Source organism: Mesoplodon mirus (genome assembly GCF_964341445.2).
Source record: "Mesoplodon mirus genome assembly, chromosome: 6".
Lineage (NCBI taxonomy): Eukaryota > Metazoa > Chordata > Mammalia > Artiodactyla > Ziphiidae > Mesoplodon > Mesoplodon mirus.
Window position 1 is genome coordinate 46,028,965 of NC_138982.1, and position 21,498 is coordinate 46,050,462.

At 44.9% G+C, this 21,498-nt stretch overlaps 1 protein-coding gene and 1 long non-coding RNA gene across 2 annotated transcripts in view; one reads left to right on the plus strand and one right to left on the minus strand.

Annotated features, from left to right (window-relative positions):
- Positions 1–19,388, minus strand: part of LOC309806808 — a 58,458-nt gene extending 39,070 nt beyond the window's left edge. Inside the window, exons 1-2 of the long non-coding RNA XR_014294446.1 lie at positions 19,225–19,388; positions 5,984–6,050 (exon numbers count right to left, since the gene is read on the minus strand). This is a non-coding gene — a long non-coding RNA (uncharacterized lncRNA). The remainder of the gene's footprint in view (positions 1–5,983; positions 6,051–19,224) is intronic.
- A 173-nt stretch (positions 19,389–19,561) lies between these two features.
- On the plus strand, positions 19,562–21,092 carry MAGEF1 (MAGE family member F1). The gene is given in 3 exon segments (XM_082625101.1): positions 19,562–20,152; positions 20,154–20,483; positions 20,487–21,092. Coding segments are annotated over 3 exon segments (879 nt in total). The 5' UTR covers positions 19,562–19,729; the 3' UTR covers positions 20,613–21,092.
- The last annotated feature ends 406 nt before the right edge of the window (positions 21,093–21,498 follow it).

The window sequence follows — 21,498 nt, forward strand, 5'->3', positions numbered from 1 at the left end:
CTTCAGAGTTGCGAGTGATGAAATAGGAGCCGATGGGGACCTGTGCCTTCAGAAAAGCTGGGGAAGGAAACCGGGGATGACAGGACCCCAGCGCTCGCCCCAGCTTGCTGAGCCCGTGCCCTGCCTCATTGCTGGCTCTCTCCCCTCAGCTGGGCCTCATTTGCCCCTGCAGTGAAGCACGTTAAAAGAAAACACATCCTCTCTCCATATGCTAAGGGGCAGGGGTTGGAGGGGAGCAGGTTCTGGCTCAGGAGATCCCAGGGGTGGGGAGCAGAAGATGCCTCTCCTGCGCTCTAGTTTGATTTGCTCATGGAACAGCCAAGATGGGGCCAACCTGCTGCATGACTAAGAAGCCCCTCCAAAGCCCCCTTGAAAGCTTAAGGTTCTGCTAATGAGGGCCAATCTATGTCTTCTGAATCCAGAAAGCAAAACCCGGGAGGCAACGGCCGGAAGACCAACTTGCTCCCATGAAGTTCCCTCCCCTGCCCGAGCTTCAAGCCAAAAACCAGGGCCTTGACATCTCCCTATCCAATCCTGGATCACATTTTGAGTCTACGTCCTAAAAATTCCTCAAATCCATCCACTTCTCTCTCCACAGCCACTGTCTTGATTCAGGCCTCATTATCTCTAGTCTGAAATGGTACTTCCAGGTCATCTGCACACCAGGGCTAGAGGGGCCATTTAAAAACACAAATCTAATCGTGTCACCTCCTGACTAAAATCCTTTAGTGCTTCCCCTGCCTTCAGGACAAATTTTCAAATTCCTCAGAAAGACATGCATGGCCTTTCATAATGGATGGATCTCAGCCCAGTTTATTCCACACTCCAGGCAGAAAGTATACGTTTCCCCAGTTTACATGCTCTCCCCCACCTCCAGGCCTTCCCTAACCCAGTGTGCTGGATAGACCTGCTGGATCCTCCAGACCCACTCTCCGCCCTGCTCTGTGCCCCAGAGGCTGCCCCGTATTGATCACATAAACGAACTCCAGAGTCCTATGGCTTCCGGTTGGATTTAGCCAATGGGGAGCACCAGGAGCAATGGGAGGATAAGAGAAAGTGAAGCCAGGGTAATTATTCCCTCCCTGTCGAGTCTATCAGGCTGCCTGCTCCCAGATGGAGGGTCACTCCTTCTATCAAGGCAGCCTGTTCTACAGGACTTTCTCTCCTTCCAGAGTATAGTAGGCCCCCTCTGGCCTAGGGCCTGCTGCTAGCCTGGGTTTCTGTGATATCTCGTAACGTTCCTCCACCCGCTACCCACACCTTTGCAAATAACCCCTTTGTACATAAACCCTCCTCAAATCATCCTAACTTAGTGTGTCATCATTCTCTGTTGGGACCCTGACTAATAGAGTCATCCTTTGCCTTTGCTAAATCATAAGCTTTCCTTTGGATTAAGCTCAGGCAACACCTCCTCCAGGAAGGATTCCCTCCTCTTCCCAGTCTGGGTCAGCTGCCCCCCTCCTTGGGCTCCCAGGGCCTCTGTATATTTCCACTGTCACAGCTCTTTCCATACTTTATTGCAAAAGTCAATCCTCTGTCCTAAATCTGAGTCTCTGGAGGGTAGGGACCATGTGTTATTGCTTATCCCTGCACCCAGGTATCTGGCACAAAGCAAGCCCTCAGAAAACACTTGCTGAATGAAGGAAAGAAGCAGGAGCTCAGAATGAGACCTGCCAAAGACACATAGGAAACACAGTGCAGCATCTCTTTGTGGTACCCACTATAGGAGCTGGCATCTCTCAGGCCAGCCTCAGTTAGATCACAGGCAAGGGCCTGAAGAAAGGCTATTATTTAAAGAATACCCCACATCCAGGGCCTGAGGCCCACATCAGTGAGCATGGCGAAAGAATGAGGGAGATGTGCTGGTTCCTGTTTCAACAGCAGTGCTTCCTGGGAAAAAAGAATGGCCAGCTTTTCTCAGTCCCAGGGAGACAACGGAAGTCTCCATCCTTGAGGTGGGAGACCTGTCAACCTGGTGTCAATGGCTGGGAAACTCACATCAACTTACTGAAATAAATTATTAAAAATCTAGGGGCTGGGTTTCCCTGGTGGCGCAGTGGTTAAGAATCCCCCTGGGGGGCTTCCCTGGTGGCACAGTGGTTGAGAGTCTGCCTGCCGATGCAGGGGACGCGGGTTCGTGCCCCGGTCCGGGAGGATCCCACATGCCATGGAGCGGCTGGGCCCGTGAGCCATGGCCGCTGGGCCTGCGCGTCCGGAGCCTGTGCTCCGCAGTGGGGGGGCCACAGCAGTGAGAGGCCCGCGTACAGCAAAAAAAAATGATAAATAAAAGAATCCCTCTGCCAATGCAGGGGACACGGGTTCGAGCCCTGGTCTGGGAAGATCCCACATGCTGCGGAGCAACTAAGTCCGTGAGCCACAACTACTAAGCCTGCACTCTAGAGCCCCCGTGCCCATGCACGGGGCTACTGAGCCCATGCACCTAGAGCCCGTGCTCTGCAACAAGAGAAGCCACCTCAATGAGAAGCCCGTGCACCACAATGAAGAGTAGCCCCCGCTCGCCACAGCTAGAGAAAAGCCCGCGTGCAGCAACGAAGACCCAACACAGCCAAAGATAAAAATAAATAAATGTTTTAAATGCTATAAAAAAAAAAAATCTAAGGGCTGTTCCAAAGGACCCAGTACCACTCTACCAAATCATTCACTCATTCATTCAGCAAAGTTTATTGGGGATCTGCTCTATGCAAAGCATTTCCCTTTGATTTACTCTATTGAAATTTTATCCAAAAGGAAAAAGTAATTTTTTCCTCCAGTCTGAGTCCCTGCTGGGCCCTGTAAAAGGCCTAACAAGGCCAGAGGATGGGCTTCTGGTAGACACCTGGGCCAATCATGGGAGATGGGCCAAACATGATGGGTGGAAGGCAGAATAGTGACCTGGTATTGTGAAAGTCCTCTAGAATCCTGGCTCCCCTTTTCCAGATATGTGACCTTGGGCAACGTACCGCATGTCTCTCTGACTCAGTTTCCTCTGGTGCAAAATGGCGGTCATAATAGGACCTAGCTCATACAGCTGTTGTGAAAACTAGATAAAACAAAACATCCTCCAGGAGGTTACCAAGAGCAGTGCATCCCAACTCTATCAGACCCAATGCTCCCTTTTTTTTTTTTTAAGTTCCTCTTTGATTTCTTCAGTGATCACTTCGTTTTTTGTTTTTTTTTTTATTAAGTTCTTTTTTTTTTTGCCTTATAACAAATTTAATCAGTTATACATATACATATGTTTCCATATCCCCTCCCTTTTGCGTCTCCCTCCCACCCTCCCTATCCCACCCCTCCAGGCGGTCACAAAGCACCGAGCTGATCTCCCTGTGCTATGCGGCTGCTTCCCACTAGCTATCTACCTTACGTTTGGTAGTGTATATATGTCCATGCCGCTCTTTCACTTTGTCACAGCTTACCCTTCCCCCTCCCCATATCCTCAAGTCCATTCTCTAGTAGGTCTGTGTCTTTATTCCTGTCTTACCCCTATGTTCTTCATGACATTTTTTTTTCTTAAATTCCATATATATGTGTTAGCATACAGTATTTGTCTTTCTCTTTCTGACTTACTTCACTCTGTATGACAGACTCTAGGTCTATCCACCTCATTACAAATAGCTCAATTTCATTTCTTTTTATGGCTGAGTAATATTCCATTGTATATATGTGCCACATCTTCTTTATCCATTCATCTGATGATGGACACTTAGGTTGTTTCCATCTCCGGGCTATTGTAAATAGGGCTGCTATGAACATTTTGGTACATGTCTCTTTTTGAATTATGGTTTTCTCAGGGTATATGCCCAGTAGTGGGATTGCTGGGTCATATGGTAGTTCTATTTGTAGTTTTATAAGGAACCTCCATACCGTTCTCCATAGTGGCTGTACCAATTCACATTCCCACCAGCAGTGCAAGAGTGTTCCCTTTTTTCCACACCCTCTCCAGCATTTATTGTTTCTAGATTTTTTGATGATGGCCATTCTGACTGGTGTGAGATGATATCTCATTGTAGTTTTGATTTGCATTTCTCTAATGAGTAAAGATGTTGAGCATCCTTTCATGTGTTTGTTGGCAGTCTGTATATCTTCTGTGGAGATATGTCTATTTAGGTCTTCTGCCCATTTTTGGATTGGGTTGTTTGTTTTTTTGTTATTGAGCTGCATGAGCTGCTTATAAATTTTGGAGATTAATCCTTTGTCAGTTGCTTCATTTGCAAATATTTTCTCCCATTCTGAGGGTTGTCTTTTTGTCTTGTTTATGGTTTCCTTTGCTGTGCAAAAGCTTTTAAGTTTCATTAGGTCCCATGTGTTTATTTTTGTCTTTATTTCCATTTCTCTAGGAGGTGGGTCAAAAAGGATCCTAAATGTAAATCCTAAAGACCTAAATGTAAGGCCAGACACTATCAAACTCTTAGAGGAAAACATAGGCAGAACACTCTATGACATAAATCACAGCAATGCTCCCTTTTTATAGCAAGTATTTTGTAAGACCACTTTTACTACTCTGAAATGAAATTTATAGATAGTATGACCCACCTACACACATAATTTTTTAAAGAATCAACATATAGCCCTAACTATAAGATAAAGAACTAAAAGGAAATAATTTAGAATAAAATAATATGCATTTAAATTTATAAATGTTTGAGCATAACTACATAAGAAGATATAAGACAATTAGACCTACTTATAATGAATAAGTTTGAATTTAAGAGCAGTAAAACATTATTGACTGCAACATTACAGGTACTTCTTTATATTTGATGTTCTGAAACAAGATTAAACAAGTACTATATATTCACACAGATATGAACGAATGCAGATGAATAGAGGTGTGTTATTTTGGCAATTCAAATATGGCGAGGATTTTGCTATTCGTATTGTGGTTTTCTGAAATGGTGAACAACTCCTGGTAAAGATAAAATACAGTATTCTCTCGATTTATATGATAGTAGCATTCATGAAAAATTCAGTGTATATTAAAACTATGCAAAAAGTACTTCGTGGGACTTCCCTGGTGGCACAGTGGTTAAGAATCCGCCTGCCAATGCAGGGGACACAGGTTCGAGCCCTGGTCCGGGAAGATCTCACATGCCTCAGAGCAACTAAGCCCGTGCACCACAACTACTGAGCCCGCGAGCCACAACTACTGAAGCCCGCGCACCTAGACCCGTGCTCCACAACAAGAGAAGCCACCACAATGAGAAGCTCGTGCACCGTAGTGAGTAGCCCCCACTCGCTGCAACTAGAGAAAAGCCCGTGTGCAGCAGCAAAGATCCAACACAGCCAAATATAAATAAATGAAAAGTTTTTTGAAAGTACTTTGTGTTTATATACAAAATGGAATTAGGTTCTAAGCTCAGACCAATATAAGAGATTTTCTACCTATATATGAATGTCGGGTGGGGCATTCAAATGTCACATGAAATGCAGGACAAATCATTGGATAAAACTGCATCACCTAAGGCAAGGAGTCTGGCCCCCTCAATCTCCCCTAAGTAGTGCCCCAGCAACCAATGCAACAAACATAAATACACCGCATATTCCTAAAATGCCTCTAGGGGGCAGCACTGCCTCCATTGAAGATCAGTGGGCCACAGTTTATGGGGTTACTCAACCCATAAGGAATGCAGGATGATGGCCATACAACCTCCATGAACACAGACCAGACAGACAGCATTAGGGAAATCTATCAGCATTTCCCACTCAGACCCCATTGATTTTCTGTGTCCTGCTACATTCTTGTTTGGCTGGGGCCATAGGGTAAGGCCATTCCCCCATGCATAGGGAATGAGGTCTGTCTTGATGAGGATGAAGAAGAAACCACCATATTAGGCAGAGCTATGTCACATAGACTTCCAGGTAGAGCAAAAGTCTCAGCAGACTGATTGATAGACCCTTGCATTTTTCTCCCCCTGGACAACTATTGGGACCTCTTTGAAAAGCACATCAACAGCAGTCTATAAATAACCCTCAGTTTACTCACCTATGGCTCCATCATGAATCAACACTATAGGATTTCACAACGTTGTGTGTCTCTCAACTGAACGTATCTAAAGAAAAAACATTGTCAAAAAAAAGAGAAGAAAAAAAAGAAAAACCATTATCTTTTGTGGATATAAATTGTACCTCTGGCAAAACCAGTCAAGTCATTGAGGTGAGCTGGTGTGTGCCCACCCCCTTCCTTGCTGTATGAGCCTTAATGAGCATCAAAACCTTACTTGAATCTGAGTTCTATTTCCCATAAAAAGGAGCCATCATTTCAATCATCCCAGGAAAAGGCAGATCCTCAGACAAGTAACTGGAATTCAGACGGTGGCACCAGACAGAAGGGGAACTCTCGTCTCCTTCTTGGCTTCATTATTTTGGTGGATCCATGTGAACTTTCAAGAGAGCATCTGTCCAGGCTTCCCAGGGCTGCTGGGATGGTTTTGACTACATAGAGGCAGCCTCGCACTAGGATAACTGGGCCCTGAGCCCTCCTGATCAAGTCATATCTTGCAAATGACAAGTCATGACTTATATGAAGTCATGTTATTCTTCTCTGTTTATTTCTCTTGTTATCCCCAACGTGTAGTAAAGGCTGGTCTGAAGGATCCAGCCTTGTCTCAGCTGCCCAGTGTATGTGTGTGTGTTGGAGGGTAGAGCCACTGACTAGTGTCAGTGATGAGTGAGAAATCCCAAGGGAAAATTCCAGTCATCTCTCTCCACAGAGAGTCTCCCTTCATCAGTAAGCTTGGAGGAGTTTTCATTCATCAGTAAAGGCGATAACTTTTCCCCACAGAGTCTGGTGGAACCAGAGGGGCCTTAGTCTTAGATAAACCAGGTGAGACACCTAGAAGGGGCCTTGAGCACATGGGCTAAGCCCACAGTCAGTTTATCAAAACTTGAGAATAAGAAGAAAGCTAATCTTGTAGCAAAGAGACTTGATGTTGGGACTCATCCTGTGGGCTGTATCTATTTTTCCAGGTGACAAAGTGAGTCCACCAATTGTTGGTGGAGGTGAGCCTGCCTTTGGGAGAGAGCAGCTCCATCACAGATAGGATGGATCCACCAAAGCTGGGGACCAAGCGTGGCTTGACATGTATCACCTACATGTGTTCTGGGGGACAGAGAAGGGGCCAAGAGAACAAGAGAATACACAAATAGATGAGATAGAAATAACTAAAGCTATTTTCTCAACGTTTGTTTCTCATCACCTCTCGCACTCCTCAGGAGAGCCCCCCGAGGCGGGAGGAACTGCATCAGGGAGACTAGGATGGCTCTGCTTTTCTGAAAAGAAACTGCCAACACCATTTCCAAATTCCAGAGGTATGTGACCTCCAGGGTGACAGAGGGCTGAGAGTTGGCGCTGATCTCTCCAGCAAGTGCACAGCCTCCAGAAAATCCCTGACATCTCTGCTATCTGGCCTTCTGTTCTGTAGGGCGACCCTCACAACTTGGGGCACATTTTCGGAGAGAACCAGAAGGGGAGACCACTGAGTGTAAATACTGATCTCACAAAGTCAGGGCACTCCACCAATGGTTCCCCACCCTGCATGCACATTAGAATCACCTGCAGAGCTTCATCACACACCCGGGCCTGGGGCCGACCGCCAGAGACTCTGATTTAATTGGCCTGGGGTAGGACCCAGGTGTGGATATGCTTTAAAATCTCCCCAGGTGATTCTAATGTGCAGCCAGGGTTGAGAACCACTATATTATACAACAGGAGAGGCCCTCAGGCCCTCACTCAGATCCCAGTTACTCTTAATTTATATATACTTCTAACAATCCAGTTGTCTGGTTTCCTAGCTGGTATATGATTAAAAACCACATATTCAGATGGGAGAGAAAAGCTGCTAATGAAAAGACACTAAAACCAGCAAGACGTAACAAATGAGTCTGAGCACAAGTGTAAAGATAGAAAGCCTATAAAAAGCAAACACAGCACTCAACCCCTCCCCTCTCCAGTGTATCCTATTTACAGTCAGGGCCTGAGGCAATCACTAGATGGAGGAGCCAGGAGGGAGGGCTTCAGTCCGAAGGGAATACACCCCATTTTACAGATGAAAAAAACAAGACTCAAGGAGAATCATGGATGGTCTCCCTCAAAGTTGCACCAGCATTGAGCTGCAATGCTGGGATTTGAATATCAAATGTCAGTCGGTCCTTAAAAGCCCATGTATGCTGGAAAGTGTCACATCTGCCTGTTTAGTATGACTGATGTTTCTAATGATGACCCAGAGTGTAGAACTCAATTACCCTCAGTATCCAGCTATTCAAGATGTTCATTCTAGAAAGAGTTACACACACACACACACACACACACAAATATATGCTTTTTAACAGTGATGAAAGAACGGGTTATCCATTTGGGAAATAAATAAATAAATAATACAAGTTCTTTCCCAGCTCACACCATTCATCAAAATGAATACCAGATGGATAAAGATGGAAATGAAACCATAAAGGTACTAGAAGAAAATATAAGTGGATATTTTATAATCTTACGATGGGAGGGACTTTCTAAACATGTCAACAAAAGCAGAAACCATAGAGGAAAAGATTGATAGATTTGACTACATTAAAAATTAAAAACTTCTGTACATCAAAAACCACCATAAATTGAAAAAATGTTCAACCTCACTAGCATTCAAAGAAAGGCAAATTAAAACAGCAATGAGAGGCCCCTTTTTTTTTTTCCCTGATCAGATTGGCAATGATTAAAAAGAATGATAATACTGAGAGTTGGTGTGGGTGAGGGGAAATCAGCACTCATACACTGTTGGGGGGAGTGTAACTGGTACAATCTTTCTGGAAGGCATTTTGGCAATATGTATGAAAAAAGCCTAAGAAGGCACATAACTTTTGACCCAGTAATTCCATGTATAAAAATTTATCCAAAGGAAAAAATGGATCTACTACACACACATGCACACATAAAACGTATATAAGGATTTTGTTCACTGAGGCATTCTTTGGAATGTTGAAAAATTGGAAGCAACCTAGATTTTTAACAAAAATGAATTAGTCAAATAAATTGTTATATACATAAGCAGCAATATTATGCAGCTACCAAAAATGATGCTGTATAGACATACAGGCCAATGGAATAGAATAAAGCCCAGAAACAAATCCAAATATATATGAGACTTTGGTATAAGATAAATACCAAATCGGTGAGGCAAAGACAGGCTTTTTTTTAAAAATAAATTTATTTATTTGTTTATTTTTGGCTGTGTTGGGTCTTCGTTGCTGTGCACGGGCTTTTCTCTAGTTGTGGCGAGCGGGGGCTACTCTTCGTTGCAGTGCGCGGGCTTCTTATTGAGGTGGCTTCTCTTGTGGCAGAGCACGGGCTCTAGGCGCGCGGGCTCCAGTAGTTGCGGAGCACAGGCTCTAGAGTGCAGGCTCAGTAGTTGTGGCGCACGGGCTTAGTTGCTCCGCGGCATGTGGGATCTTCTCGGACCAGGGCTCAAACCCGTGGGATCTTCCCGGACCAGGGCTCAAACCCGTGTCCCCTGCATCGGCAGGCGGATTCTCAACCACTGTGCCACCAGGGAAGCCCCAGACTTTTTAATAAATGGTGTTTGACTACGTGGAAACAGATAGATGCTAGACCAGTATTTCACACAGTACACCACGATAAGTATCAACTGGATCAAAGATTTAAATGCACAAAATAAAACCATAAAATTACCAGAATAAGAGAATTCCTTTAGGGCTTCCCTGGTGGCGCAGTGGTTGAGAGTCCGCCTACCAATGCAGGGGACACGGGTTCGTGCCCCGGTCCGGGAAGATCCCACATGCCGCGGAGAGGCTAGGCCCGTGAGCCATGGCCGCTGAGCCTGCAGGTCAGGAGCCTGTGCTCCCCAACGGGAGAGGTTACAACAGTGAGAGGTCCGTGTACCGAAAAAAAAAAAAAAAAAAAAAGAGAACTCCTTTATAATCTTGGAGTAATGAAGGTCTTTCTAACTGATTCAAAAATCCAAGGGCTTCCCTGGTGGCGCAGTGGTCTGCCTGCAGATGCAGGGGACACGGGTTCGTGCCCCGGTCCGGGAGGATCCCACGTGCCGCGGAGCGGCTGGGCCCGTGAGCCGTGGCCGCTGAGCCTGCGCGTCCAGAGCCTGTGCTCCGCAACTGGAGAGGCCACAACAGTGAGAGGCCCACGTACCACAAAAAAAAAAATCCAGAAGTCAGGAAATAAAAACACTGATAAATACATCTATATAAAAATCTTAAAACTCCTGCATGGCAAAAGCACCATAAGCAAAACAAACAAAAGACTAACTGGAAAAAAAATTGCAACTCACTTCACAAAGGGTCAAGCACTCCAATACATAATTTGTTTCTATAAATCAAGGAGATCATAGAAAAAATGCCCTTTTTCAGAAAAAAGAAATACAGATGGCTTTTTAGCATATAAAAGAACGTTCGACTTCATTACTAATAATGAGTACAAATTATAGTTGCAATGATATACCCATTTTTTACCCATCAGATTTTTACATATCCAAAATACACTTGATTGGGGGAAGTTGTAGGGAAATAGGCACCCTCATACATTGCTGGTAGGAATAGGAAATGATACACACCTATGAAGGGCAATATGGCATTTTCTATTAATGTTACTAATGTATTTACCTATTGGCTCATCAATCCCACTCTCTGAATTTTTCAGGCAAATATATTTGCACACATACAGAAATGATATATGTCTGTATTATAACATTGCTTTTAATAATAAAAGATTGGAAATAACCCAAATGTCCAATTATATGGAATTGGTTAGATATTATTGTCCATCCAAACCATAATATGCCAGGAAGCTATGTGCTGATATGAAAAAGTCTCCACTACATACTATTAAGTTTTTTTGGTTTTTTTGTTTAAAGCACAGTGCCTAATAATGAACATAGTGTGCTAACTTCTTTGTAAGAAGGGGCAAGGTATATATAATTGCATTTGCTTATATTTTCAAAAAGGGGCACTGTAACTACTAAAAGCAGTGACCTATGGGAGGGGAAATCAGGAAATCAGGTAAAGAGGGACATGGGTGCAAGCAAAAATTCTCAATTTTACGAAATTGAGAATTTCATTAAAAATTTTGTAAAATTTTATTAAAAATTCTCTTTTTTATGGCATTTTGATTTTTGAACTACATGAAAGTACTATTTTTAAATGAAGTTAATACATAATTGTGCAGATTCAGTTTTGTAGACATTAAAGATTTTCAAAATGGATTTAGTGTATAAATTAGGTCATAGAAATAAATATAGAATAATCCCAATTTTGTCTTTCAAAAAATCACGTATCTATATGGTCATGTTCTTATATAATAATTTCCATAATCTTGGGAAATAGGATTTAGCCACAAACAAGTTTATCACATTGTATTTAATAATGAAAATCTGAAAACATCCTAAATATACAATAGGCATTAAAGGTGACATGGAGTCTGTGGAATATTTTCAATCACAAATAATGACATTATAGAAAAATATTAGTGTGAGAGATTCACAGTATGTGAATATATATATACATATATATAGTGTATATAAAGCAGAGTATACAAGATAACTCTGTTAAAAAAAAAAAAAGTACATGCTGGGGCTTCCCTGGTGGCGCAGTGGTTAAGAATCCGCCTGCCAATGCAGGGGACACAGGTTCGAGCCCTAGTCCAGGAAGATCCCACATGCTGTGGAACAACTAAGCCCGTGCGCCACAACGACTGAGCCTGCGTGCCACAACTACTGAAGCCCTTGCGTCTAGAGCCTGTACTCCACAGCAAGAGAAGCCACTGCAATGAGAAGCCTGCACACACGACAAGGAGTAGCCCCTGCTCGCCACAACTAGAGAAAGCCCGCACGCAGCAATGAAGACCCAACGCAGCCTAAATCAATCAAGCAATCAATCAATAAATAAAAGTAAATGCTTAGAAAAATTTGGGGAGGATACACACCAGGGTATTTGTTAACTGTGGTTACCCCTGGGTAGTGGAATTATAGGTGCTTTTTGGTTTTTTCTTTTAAATGGTCAGGATTTTCTCATTGCTGTACAACAAACAATCTCTTCTAAAATGAGAAAAAAATAAAGCACTAAGGAATTTTTTAATGCTTTTTTAAAAATGATGCTTCAAAGTTCATTTCTAAGCTACCTAAAAAAAGTCACCCACCTGAAAGGAGAGTCTGGCTAAGTAAGGTGGGCTATCTCCATCTACTGATGATAAGGAGAAGTAGAGTGAGGTCTTGGTCCTAAGCTGAGATGTCTTATTCCCTCCTTCCTCCGTTTGAGTCTTTCTTGACCACAGGGTGTTGGCCACCATGCTGGGTCCAATGGCACTGCCCACCAGTATAGGACATCAGACACTGCAACAAGACAGGACCTGCTCTCACCACTGCAGAGAATCCACTGGTCCAACCACTTGCCTGCTGGGCTGGAAAGTGGTCGGCAGGCAACATGGTGGGTGAGGTGGCCGGGGCACTAAGGTTCTCCGGGAGGACCAGTTCCTGGCCCAGGCCCAGGCTCTCCCTTAACTGCTTCTGCTTCAGCCTCCCTGGCCAGCCATCCCAGTCTAATCGCTGAGCCCCTTAAAAGGAAGGAGTGGCTTCGGGGTGGGGCATCTCTCAGGCAGGCCGCCTCCGAAAAGGCTCGGGTGAAGAGGTGGGGTCTGAGGCCCAGGCAGCCCCCTAGACCCTTCATGTCTCCTAAGAGTTTATTGTAACCATCTCTTATCTGGACTCCTGTTCGTGGTCCCTGCCCTGTCCCACCTGTCTTCCAAGCCCCTGCCATCCTTCTTGAAATACACCTAATTATTTTATTCCTGGGATCAAAACATTTTCTCCAAAATCAGTCTTTCTCAAATTTTCCCGCTAAAGCACACCAACAGCAGACAAAAGAAACGCCTTCAGTTCCCCCAGGGGACAGCACAGCCTGAAGCTCCTGCCAACACACCCAAGCTCTCTTTGAAGTCTTCTGTTTTCTCTTAAAAATTCATGAGAATTTTGCATTCTATTCCGTGATCTATCTGAATTTCTTTTAATATGAAGATGTCTAAAATTATTCACCTCAAGGAAAACTGATGCTCCTGGAAGAAATGTGTTTATCCAGAGGCTCAAATATCCTCACTGGAGAAGTACCTACAGCATGAAATCCAAACTCCTGTCAGGCTGCCTTCCTCCTGCTACTCCTCACTCTCCAGTCGCTGGGCCACTGGGAATCCTGTCATGTCCTGATTTAGGTTCTTCCCAGCACTTCTGCTCAGGCTCTTCCTTCCTGACCCCACTCTACCTGCTGATGACCCACCACCCCTACAGGCCTCAAGGGAGATCAAATGCCACCTTCCACATCACACCTCCTCTGTTGGCCCTGACAGGTGCAACGTGAGAGGCGGCAGGCTCCTGTGAAAGCAGCCTGTGCTCTGGGATCAGACGGCCGGCGGTCAAGTCCTGACTCCCAACGCTTGACACTGGACAAAGTATCTAACTTGTCTACGTCTCGCTTGTAAACTGGGGAAGAACTGTGCTTCCCTCACGGGGCTGTTATAGGGATTAAAGAAGACTCAAGCAACAGTGTAGTGCCCAGCACATGCTCCCCTCCATTCCTCCAAACTCCTATAGCGGTCTTTATACCACTCGTGTAAAGAGCAGGTGTTCACATAGGCGTGCGTTTTTAGAATGGCTTATCTCACCCCAGTAGATCAGTGGTTCCCAACGTCCCAAGGAAGCTTCTTGTATTACCCCCATGATCCCATGGCTTGAAAGATTTTGGTTATTAAATCAAACACATTGATGGAAGAGTATCCCGCTTTTCTAAGTTCTCTGTCCCATGAAGCCTTCTGAACACTGAGAGCTGTTCCCAGCCTCCCCTCTCCTGCATCACTTGAGGGACTCTGAGCGGGCAGCCACCCACGGAGACTGTAAACACCTCGAGACTGCAGCTCCGTCTCCACACTTCCCACAGCACCTTACTCAGCGCCTGCTCTAAGAACACACCTAGCCACTGCTCGCGCATAAACAAAAAGTTCTACCCAGATGACACTGGGGGAAGAGCCCTGCCTAAATTAGCCAGTCAGTGTGGAGAAAGGGGGCATTCTTAAGGGAGGCAGGCAGTGCTGGAGACCAGCCCTTCTCCTCCCGCCCCCACCGCCCCGAGCGGCACCCCCAGGTCTACCAGCTGGCCTCCAACTTCAGTGTGTGAGCTGATTAAAAAGTACCCGCTCTTCGGTGTCTGAAAACTCCTGCAAGGAAAGTTTGCTGCCCAAAGTTGGCTTTTGACTAGAGTCTTAATAAGAGGCCTCAGCAGGCTGTGGCTGGAGAGACAATGTCACTTAGAGAAGCAGCTTGAAGCGGCAGTTAGGAGAAGAATTATTTTAATGAATACATTTCCTTTCAATTGTATGGGAATATCAAGATCCCATTAGAATAGGGAAGCAATTAGAACTAATAAAGATGAATGCACAGTGCTTGGTATGTGCAGAATAACAAGCTGCCAACAAAGGGACTCCGGAGAGCCTGCTCTAATCCAAGTGAACTGGCGGCCAGCAGAGGGGAAACAGCTCTGTTCAGCTGCTCAAAGGCCCCGCGTCCCGTGCATTCTGGTCACGGCCAGCAAATGGTGTGAGCGGGTCCTCGGAGGTGGGGGTAGATGGGCCCCCGCCCTGGCCCTGGCCCGGCCTCTGGGGGATAGAGATGGGCCGTTGGCAGCCCCTTGGCGACGGCCATTCAGACCAGGGCCCTGGCTCCCTGCCAGCCTTGCGCCTGCCCCTCGCACTGGGCCTCATTGTGTCCAGGTGGCAAATGCCTTCTCGCCAACTTTCCTTCAAGGTTTACAGAGCGGGTGGGACAGTGGAGGAGGGAGGGAGAAGGGGGCCCTGTGCCCCCTGCATCTCTCCCCTCCGCTGCCGGCCAGGGTCTGTTCCTCCTCTGTGTTGGGTGTTATGTTACAGACACTGGTGGGTCACAGGCAGCCAAACACAGGAGTACTGTTGCTTACACAATTGCTCTTCAAACAGTAACAAACAATTTTCATTACCCAAGTCAGATCGAATCATCCGCCTGGCCATCCTGCTTCAATACCAGCCACACATACAAGGACCCAGGGCTTCACACTCTGCCCATTCTGCTGTGACAAAACTGGGCTCCATTTTGCCCCTGGCCCAGGGATGTGGGACAAAGCTCTTCCTCTGATCCCTTCTTTGAGCCGGATCAGCTGCACGGCTATCAAAACTGTCAGGAGAAACAGAGAAGACACAAGCACCTATGCAGTTTGGGGCTCACTCAGATCTGGAGTGAGACATTACTCAGCATCTGCGTGAAGAAGGCACTCAGGAGCTTGGAGGAATCCATTGACAAATTTAGAAGGAATCCAACAAGATAACTCTGGCTTCCCACCAAAGCATTCACTAGCCTTAGATGGAGTGTCAGGACATGACATTTCTTTATTTAATCTTTTTTGGCCAGACAGTTTTTTCAACCAGGAATGTGTAAGCTCATTCCAAAATGTCTGCATGAGAGGCCAGTGACATTCATTACTGAGATTTTTCTACCAGGTCTCTTAGAAAAGAAAAAAAAAAAAGCTGTAACATTTTATAATTGTTTCTCAATGGTAGAGCATTTCAAAAGTACGTTTACATTTATAATCCTACTTGAATCTCAAAACAACTATGGGGACTGGCAAAGCTAAGGTTGTCAGGCCTAAAGATGAGGAAACAGTGGCCCAGAGAGGTTAAGCATGCCGTGCAAGGTCACAGAATGAATGAAAGGGTTGGGACACCAGAACTCAGGTCTTCTGACCTGGTTCAGTGCTTTGTTCTAGGATGCACCTTTTCTACACCCACAGAGTGCCAGACATTTCCAGGATAATTCATCCTGCAGTTCTGCTTTTCCAGTGTAACTCCCTTATCCTTTTCCTCATACTAAACTGTGCTAAGCACTGTAGGCTTTTAAACACTGTAGTCTAGGCTACAAAGGAGGATCCTTCAGAAAGGTTTCCATCGAACAGTCATCAAATTTTGTTTTGCTGCCACCCCGCACCCCCTACCAAAGAGATATACATTTCCTCCCTTTTAACAGCTTAGGTAAGGATTGTTTTAAAAGTCTGCCTGTCCAGTGTGAAGTCGGCACAATCAAAACTGGCAAATGATTGTTTAGGTCCCTTTCAGTACAAAACATTGTAGCATCCAGGGGTTGGCAAGTGGCAAAGCAAAGCCATTCACCTTTCATACCCTCATCACCTCCTATACCTAAAGGCCTATTCATTTAATTTTTTGAAACTTTTCTACATGGTGACTATAGTTAATTATATTGTATTGCATGTTTGAAAGCTGCTAAGAGAATAGATCTTAACAGTTTTCATCACAAGAAAAAAAAACCTAGTAACTATGTATGGTGACAGATATTCACTAGACTTATTGTGGCGATCATTTCACAATATACATGAATATCAAATCACTGTGTTGTACACCTCAAACTAATGTTATCTTTCAATTATACCTCAATTTTAAAACTTTTTTATTTTTATAATTTTTAAGGTATAATTTATATACCATGAGATACACAGATATTAAGGGTACAGTTTGAAAAGTTTTGACAAATGTATATCTACACCCAAACCAAGATACATAACATTGCCATCACCCCCAGAAAGTTCATGCATATCCCTTTCCAGTCAACCCCACTCCAGGCCTCCACTGTTCTCATTTCTGTCACCACAGATTAGCTAAACCTGTCCTGGACATCAGATTAACTGGAATCATATTGTATATAATCTTCTGTATCTTTCTTCTTTCACTCAACATAACGTCAGCCAGACTCATCCATGTTATATCAGTAGTTTGTTCCTTTTTTTTTTTTGATGAGTAGCATTACATTATTGATTCATTTTTCAAAATCCAGTCATATTACTGCTAATTTGCCCCTCAAAATTCTTTCCAATGTATCTCCTGCATGCTCCTTTCCATGCATCTATCTCCTCAGCAATACTTGAACTGAGAAAGATATGTAAGTAGACTATTTTACCTCCAGTGATGCCCTTTTAGGTAGGAGTGGTTCTACCTTCAGGAGAAACTGACAACGAGGCAGTCCAGCATGGTGGTCATGAGTACAGTTTTCAGAATAGACAGATCTAGGTCCTCATTTCCAGTCTAGCACTTAACAGATGGGTGGTTGGGGACAGATGGTTTAACCTCTCAGTGACTATTTTCCCATTTGTAAAATGAGAATAATAATACCTTCCTAATAGGGATTTGTGAGGACTAAATTATATTGTACATAAAGTGTTTATGTTTATATTCTACATAATAGAAACCAGTAACAGCCTCAAGTTAAACTACAATAAACATCCTCCTGCTTCATTCACACACTTTCAGCTTCTCTAAGTCATAAAGTATAAGTGGGTATATATTTTCAGAAGTTTTTAAAAATGAAGAGTTCATGATTACATCTAGAAAAGTCTAGGGACTTCCCTGGTGATCCAGTGGTTAAGACTCCTAGCTTCCACTGCAGGGGGCACGGGTTTTATCTCCGGTCAGGGAACTAAAGATCCTGCGTGCCATGGCCAAAAAAAAAAAGGTCTGTCATATATTTACTTAACATAAATGCTATTTCCTCTGGAAAAAAGTAAAGCCTTTCATCATTTATTCAGTGACAATTACATACTGAGTGCTGACGCTGAGGGGCTCTTCAAAAGAGTTAAGGACATAGCCCTAGCTTTTAGGATGCTTGGTTTTGGAGGGTAATAAGCACAAAAATAACTATTATACAGAGTATGGTCAATAATAATGATAATAATTAACATCTATTAATATAGTGCTTAAGAACATGGTCTCTGGAGTCATACTATATGATTGAAATAGTGGCTCAGTCATGTGATGCTGGGGAAGTTACTTACCCTCTTTTGTGTTATTTCACTTGTAAAATGGGGATAATAATACCACTTATCTAGCAGGGCTGTTATGAGAAGTAGATGAGTTCATACATGTAAAAAATTAGTACATTATCAGCACATTAAAAGTATGCAATAAATAATAGCTAACACTTATTGAACACCATGTGCCAAGCACTGTGTTAAATGGTTTACATGCATTACTTCACATGATCTCCACAATGCTGTCTCTACTATTATGCCCACTTCACTCATAAGGCAACCAAGGGAAAGAGAGTTTAGGTAACTTGCCCAAGATTACATAGCTAGTAAATAGCAAATTCCATAGGAAAGACACATCTATAAAATGGGGATAGTGATAATAGTACTTACCTTAATGAGAATTAAACAAATTAATATTTGAACAACAGTTAGAACAGAGCCTAGTGCACAAAAAGGTCTATATAGGTGGGTGTTAAACAAAAACAAATTGCTATGGTGATTCAGAAATTGCAGTAAATAACTTCCATGCATGGAGACTAAGAATTTGGAAAGGTGACATTTAAGCTGAGCCTTGAAAGGAGGGAGAGAAGAGAGGAGTGGAGAGGAGGGAAGAGGGAGAGGGGAGGGGGAGAGGAGAGAAAAGGGAAGAGGAGAGGAGGGAGGAGGAAAGGAGACGGGAGGGGAGGGGAGGAGGAAGTAGAGAAAGAAGAGGGAGGAGGAGGAGTTGGAGAGGGAGGAGGAGGAGTTGGAGAGGGAGGGAGAGAGGGAGAGAGACAGACTGGTAGTGGGAGAAAGCTCAGAGTAGAGTAAGCAAAAAGAAAAAAGTAATGCGACTAGTTAAGTTTGATTAGGTAAAAAAAAAAAAAAAAAAAACTCCCCTTTCCTCCAATCAGTTACTATTTCTGCCGGCTGTACCTCAGTATATCTTTTATCACCTTCTTTGACCACCCCCCTAGAATATGCTATCCTCACCCCCTCGTCATCCATTTTACAATATTTATGGAGTGCCTCTATGTGCCAGGCACTGTTCTGAGCACTGAGGATATAACAATGAACAAGACAGGCCGAGTCTCAGTTCCTATTCTGCACTATAATAATACCAATACTCCAAACTGGATTCCCAGCTTTTGGTCAGCCCTACTCCAATCCATCCTCCACACTGACACCAAAGAGACTGGAAAGATACAGATCTGGTCCGGACACTCCCTTGCTTAAATCCCCCTGTAGTATGAATTCCCATAGTGCTCAGAATAGATTTTAATCTCCATAGCATCCTGTTCAAGGCCGGTCACTAACTGTCCCGCACAGCCTTATCTCTCAGCCTACACCTTCATGCACTCCGCACTAAGCTACAGTAAATTACTCAAAATCTTAGATACATACATAGAAATAAGCACCTGCTGAAAGTACGTGGCTGGAACTCCATCCCTATTTCATCCTTGTACACTGAAACCTCAGAAAAGCCCTGGTTACCCCCCTCCAGCCTTCGAGTCTAAAAAACAGCGCTGGCGACACACTCCTCCACAGCCCTGGCATCCTGCGAACGCTTTGCTCACTCCCACCCCAGCGGGAGCAGTAGAAGGAGGGGCTTCGCGGGGCCTGGGGGCCGCCATCTTGGCTGAGTTGGACGGAAGTGGTGCGGCAAGTCGGCTTGCCGGCGCGCACTGAGGCTGCGCGGTGGGCTCGCCGCGGGTCTTTGGCGCCGGCGGCGTTGCGGCTGTCCCGAACCCTCTGCAGTGCAGCACGGAAGCCACAAAGTCCCCTGTGTCATCTCTCCTAGTCCTACTCCAGCCGTCCCAGCCGCTGTCCAGCCCCCCGCCGGGGTTTGTGCAGCGGCTTGCACACCCTTCAGCCAGTGTACGCGCTTTGCACCTGCCTGCCCGAAAACATGTTGCAGAAACCAGAGAGCGGGGGTCTCCCTGTCCCTCAGGCGGAGGGGGAGATGGATGGTGGCCACGACAGTGAGACCCAGGCCCTGACCGCCTCGCAGGAGGTGGCCCCGAGCCCCCTTCTGCAAGAGAGCCCCGAGGAGGACCTTGGCGCTGTAAGGGAGGAGGGGGCTGCGGAGCCCTCCATCACCCTGAAAGGTGCGAGGGCTTTGGCAGCCAAAACCTTGGCCCGGCGCAGGGCCTGCCTCCGTCTGGATCAGACGGTGGCCGAGTTGGTGCAGTTTCTGCTGGTGAAGGACAGGAAGAAGAGTCCCATCACCCTCTCCGAGATGGTGAAATACATTAGCAGAGACTTAAAGGATCTGTTCCCTGAGATCATCGCAAGGGCCGCAGAGCATCTGCGGTGTGTCTTTGGGTTTCAAGCTGAAACAGCTTGACCGCAAGCACCACACTTATATCCCGATCAACAAACTAAAACCTCTTGAGGAGGAGGAGGAGGATCTGGGAGGAGATGGCCCCAGACTGGGTCTTTTAATGATGATATTGGGCTGTATCTACATGAAAGGTAATAGCGCCAGGGAGGCACAGGTCTGGGAGATGCTGCGTCGGTTGGAGGTGCGTCCCTCAAAGTATCACTTCCTCTTTGGGTGCCCGAGGAGGCTTATTATGGAAGATTTCGTGCAGCTGAGATACCTCAATTACCGGCGTGTTTCTCACACCAATCCACCGGCATGTGAATTCTCTTGGGGTCCCTGAAGCGACCTGGAAACCAGCAAGATGAAAGTCCTGGGGTTCGTGGCCAAGCTCCATAGGAAAGAACCCCAACACTGGCCAGTGCAGTACTGTGAGGCCCTGGCAGACGAGGCTGACGGGGCAGTGTGAGGGCTAGGGCCAGGGCTAATGCTAATGCTGGAGCCGGCGTCCACCCCTGGTGAGGGCCAGCCAGAGGTGGGGCGGGGTGAAGTTGGGTATAAAAGCTACTGTCTGAGTCATAAGTACACTAGATGGGGAGAAGGCCGTTATTTCTGTAACAGTTGTATTTGTGTAACTAGGATTTAGGTTTTGTATCTTGCTAAGTTTTGTTACGTTTAATACACTTAAATTGATGTTTTTAAATGAGATTGGTCTACTTTTTCCTGTAGGATTTTGTTGTAGAGTTTTGCTGCTTTTGTAAAATTAATTGAAAAACTTTACATTTTATTCTGTGATCTTGAACAAATTATGCAGCACTGAATGCTATACTTAAATGCTTTGAAAGAACTCACCAGTATGATGATCTGGTACCAGGGGAAAAAAATAGCTGATTGGTATCTAGCTTTCCAACAGTTTTTGTCTACTGTGCAAAGAAAAAAGACTGACATGTAACTCTGTTTGCTTAGTCATTGTAGAAGCCGGGGGGAAAATGCAATAAATTAGAGGTATAACCTGATACACTTAATAAACATTTGTTAAGCATCTTCTTTTGTGTGATGCACTGTTGGGGGTATTTGGGGATTAAATGCTGAACAAGATAAAGGTCCTACTTTTCAGAACTGGACAGTAAGTAAATAAACCAGAAGTTACAGTGCGGTGAGTTGAAGGCTACAGAAGGACACCCAACCCAGCTGGGGTGATTGGGTGAGGCTTGCCTGAGGTTACCTTTAGTCGGACTTCAGGGTAGGGAGGGAGAAGCGATGGGGTGGGTGGAGAAGAGTGGAAGGAAAAAAGGAAGAAGACGTTGTGGGTGGGAGATGGTATTAAAAATGACTTAAGATCATAGATGCTCCTC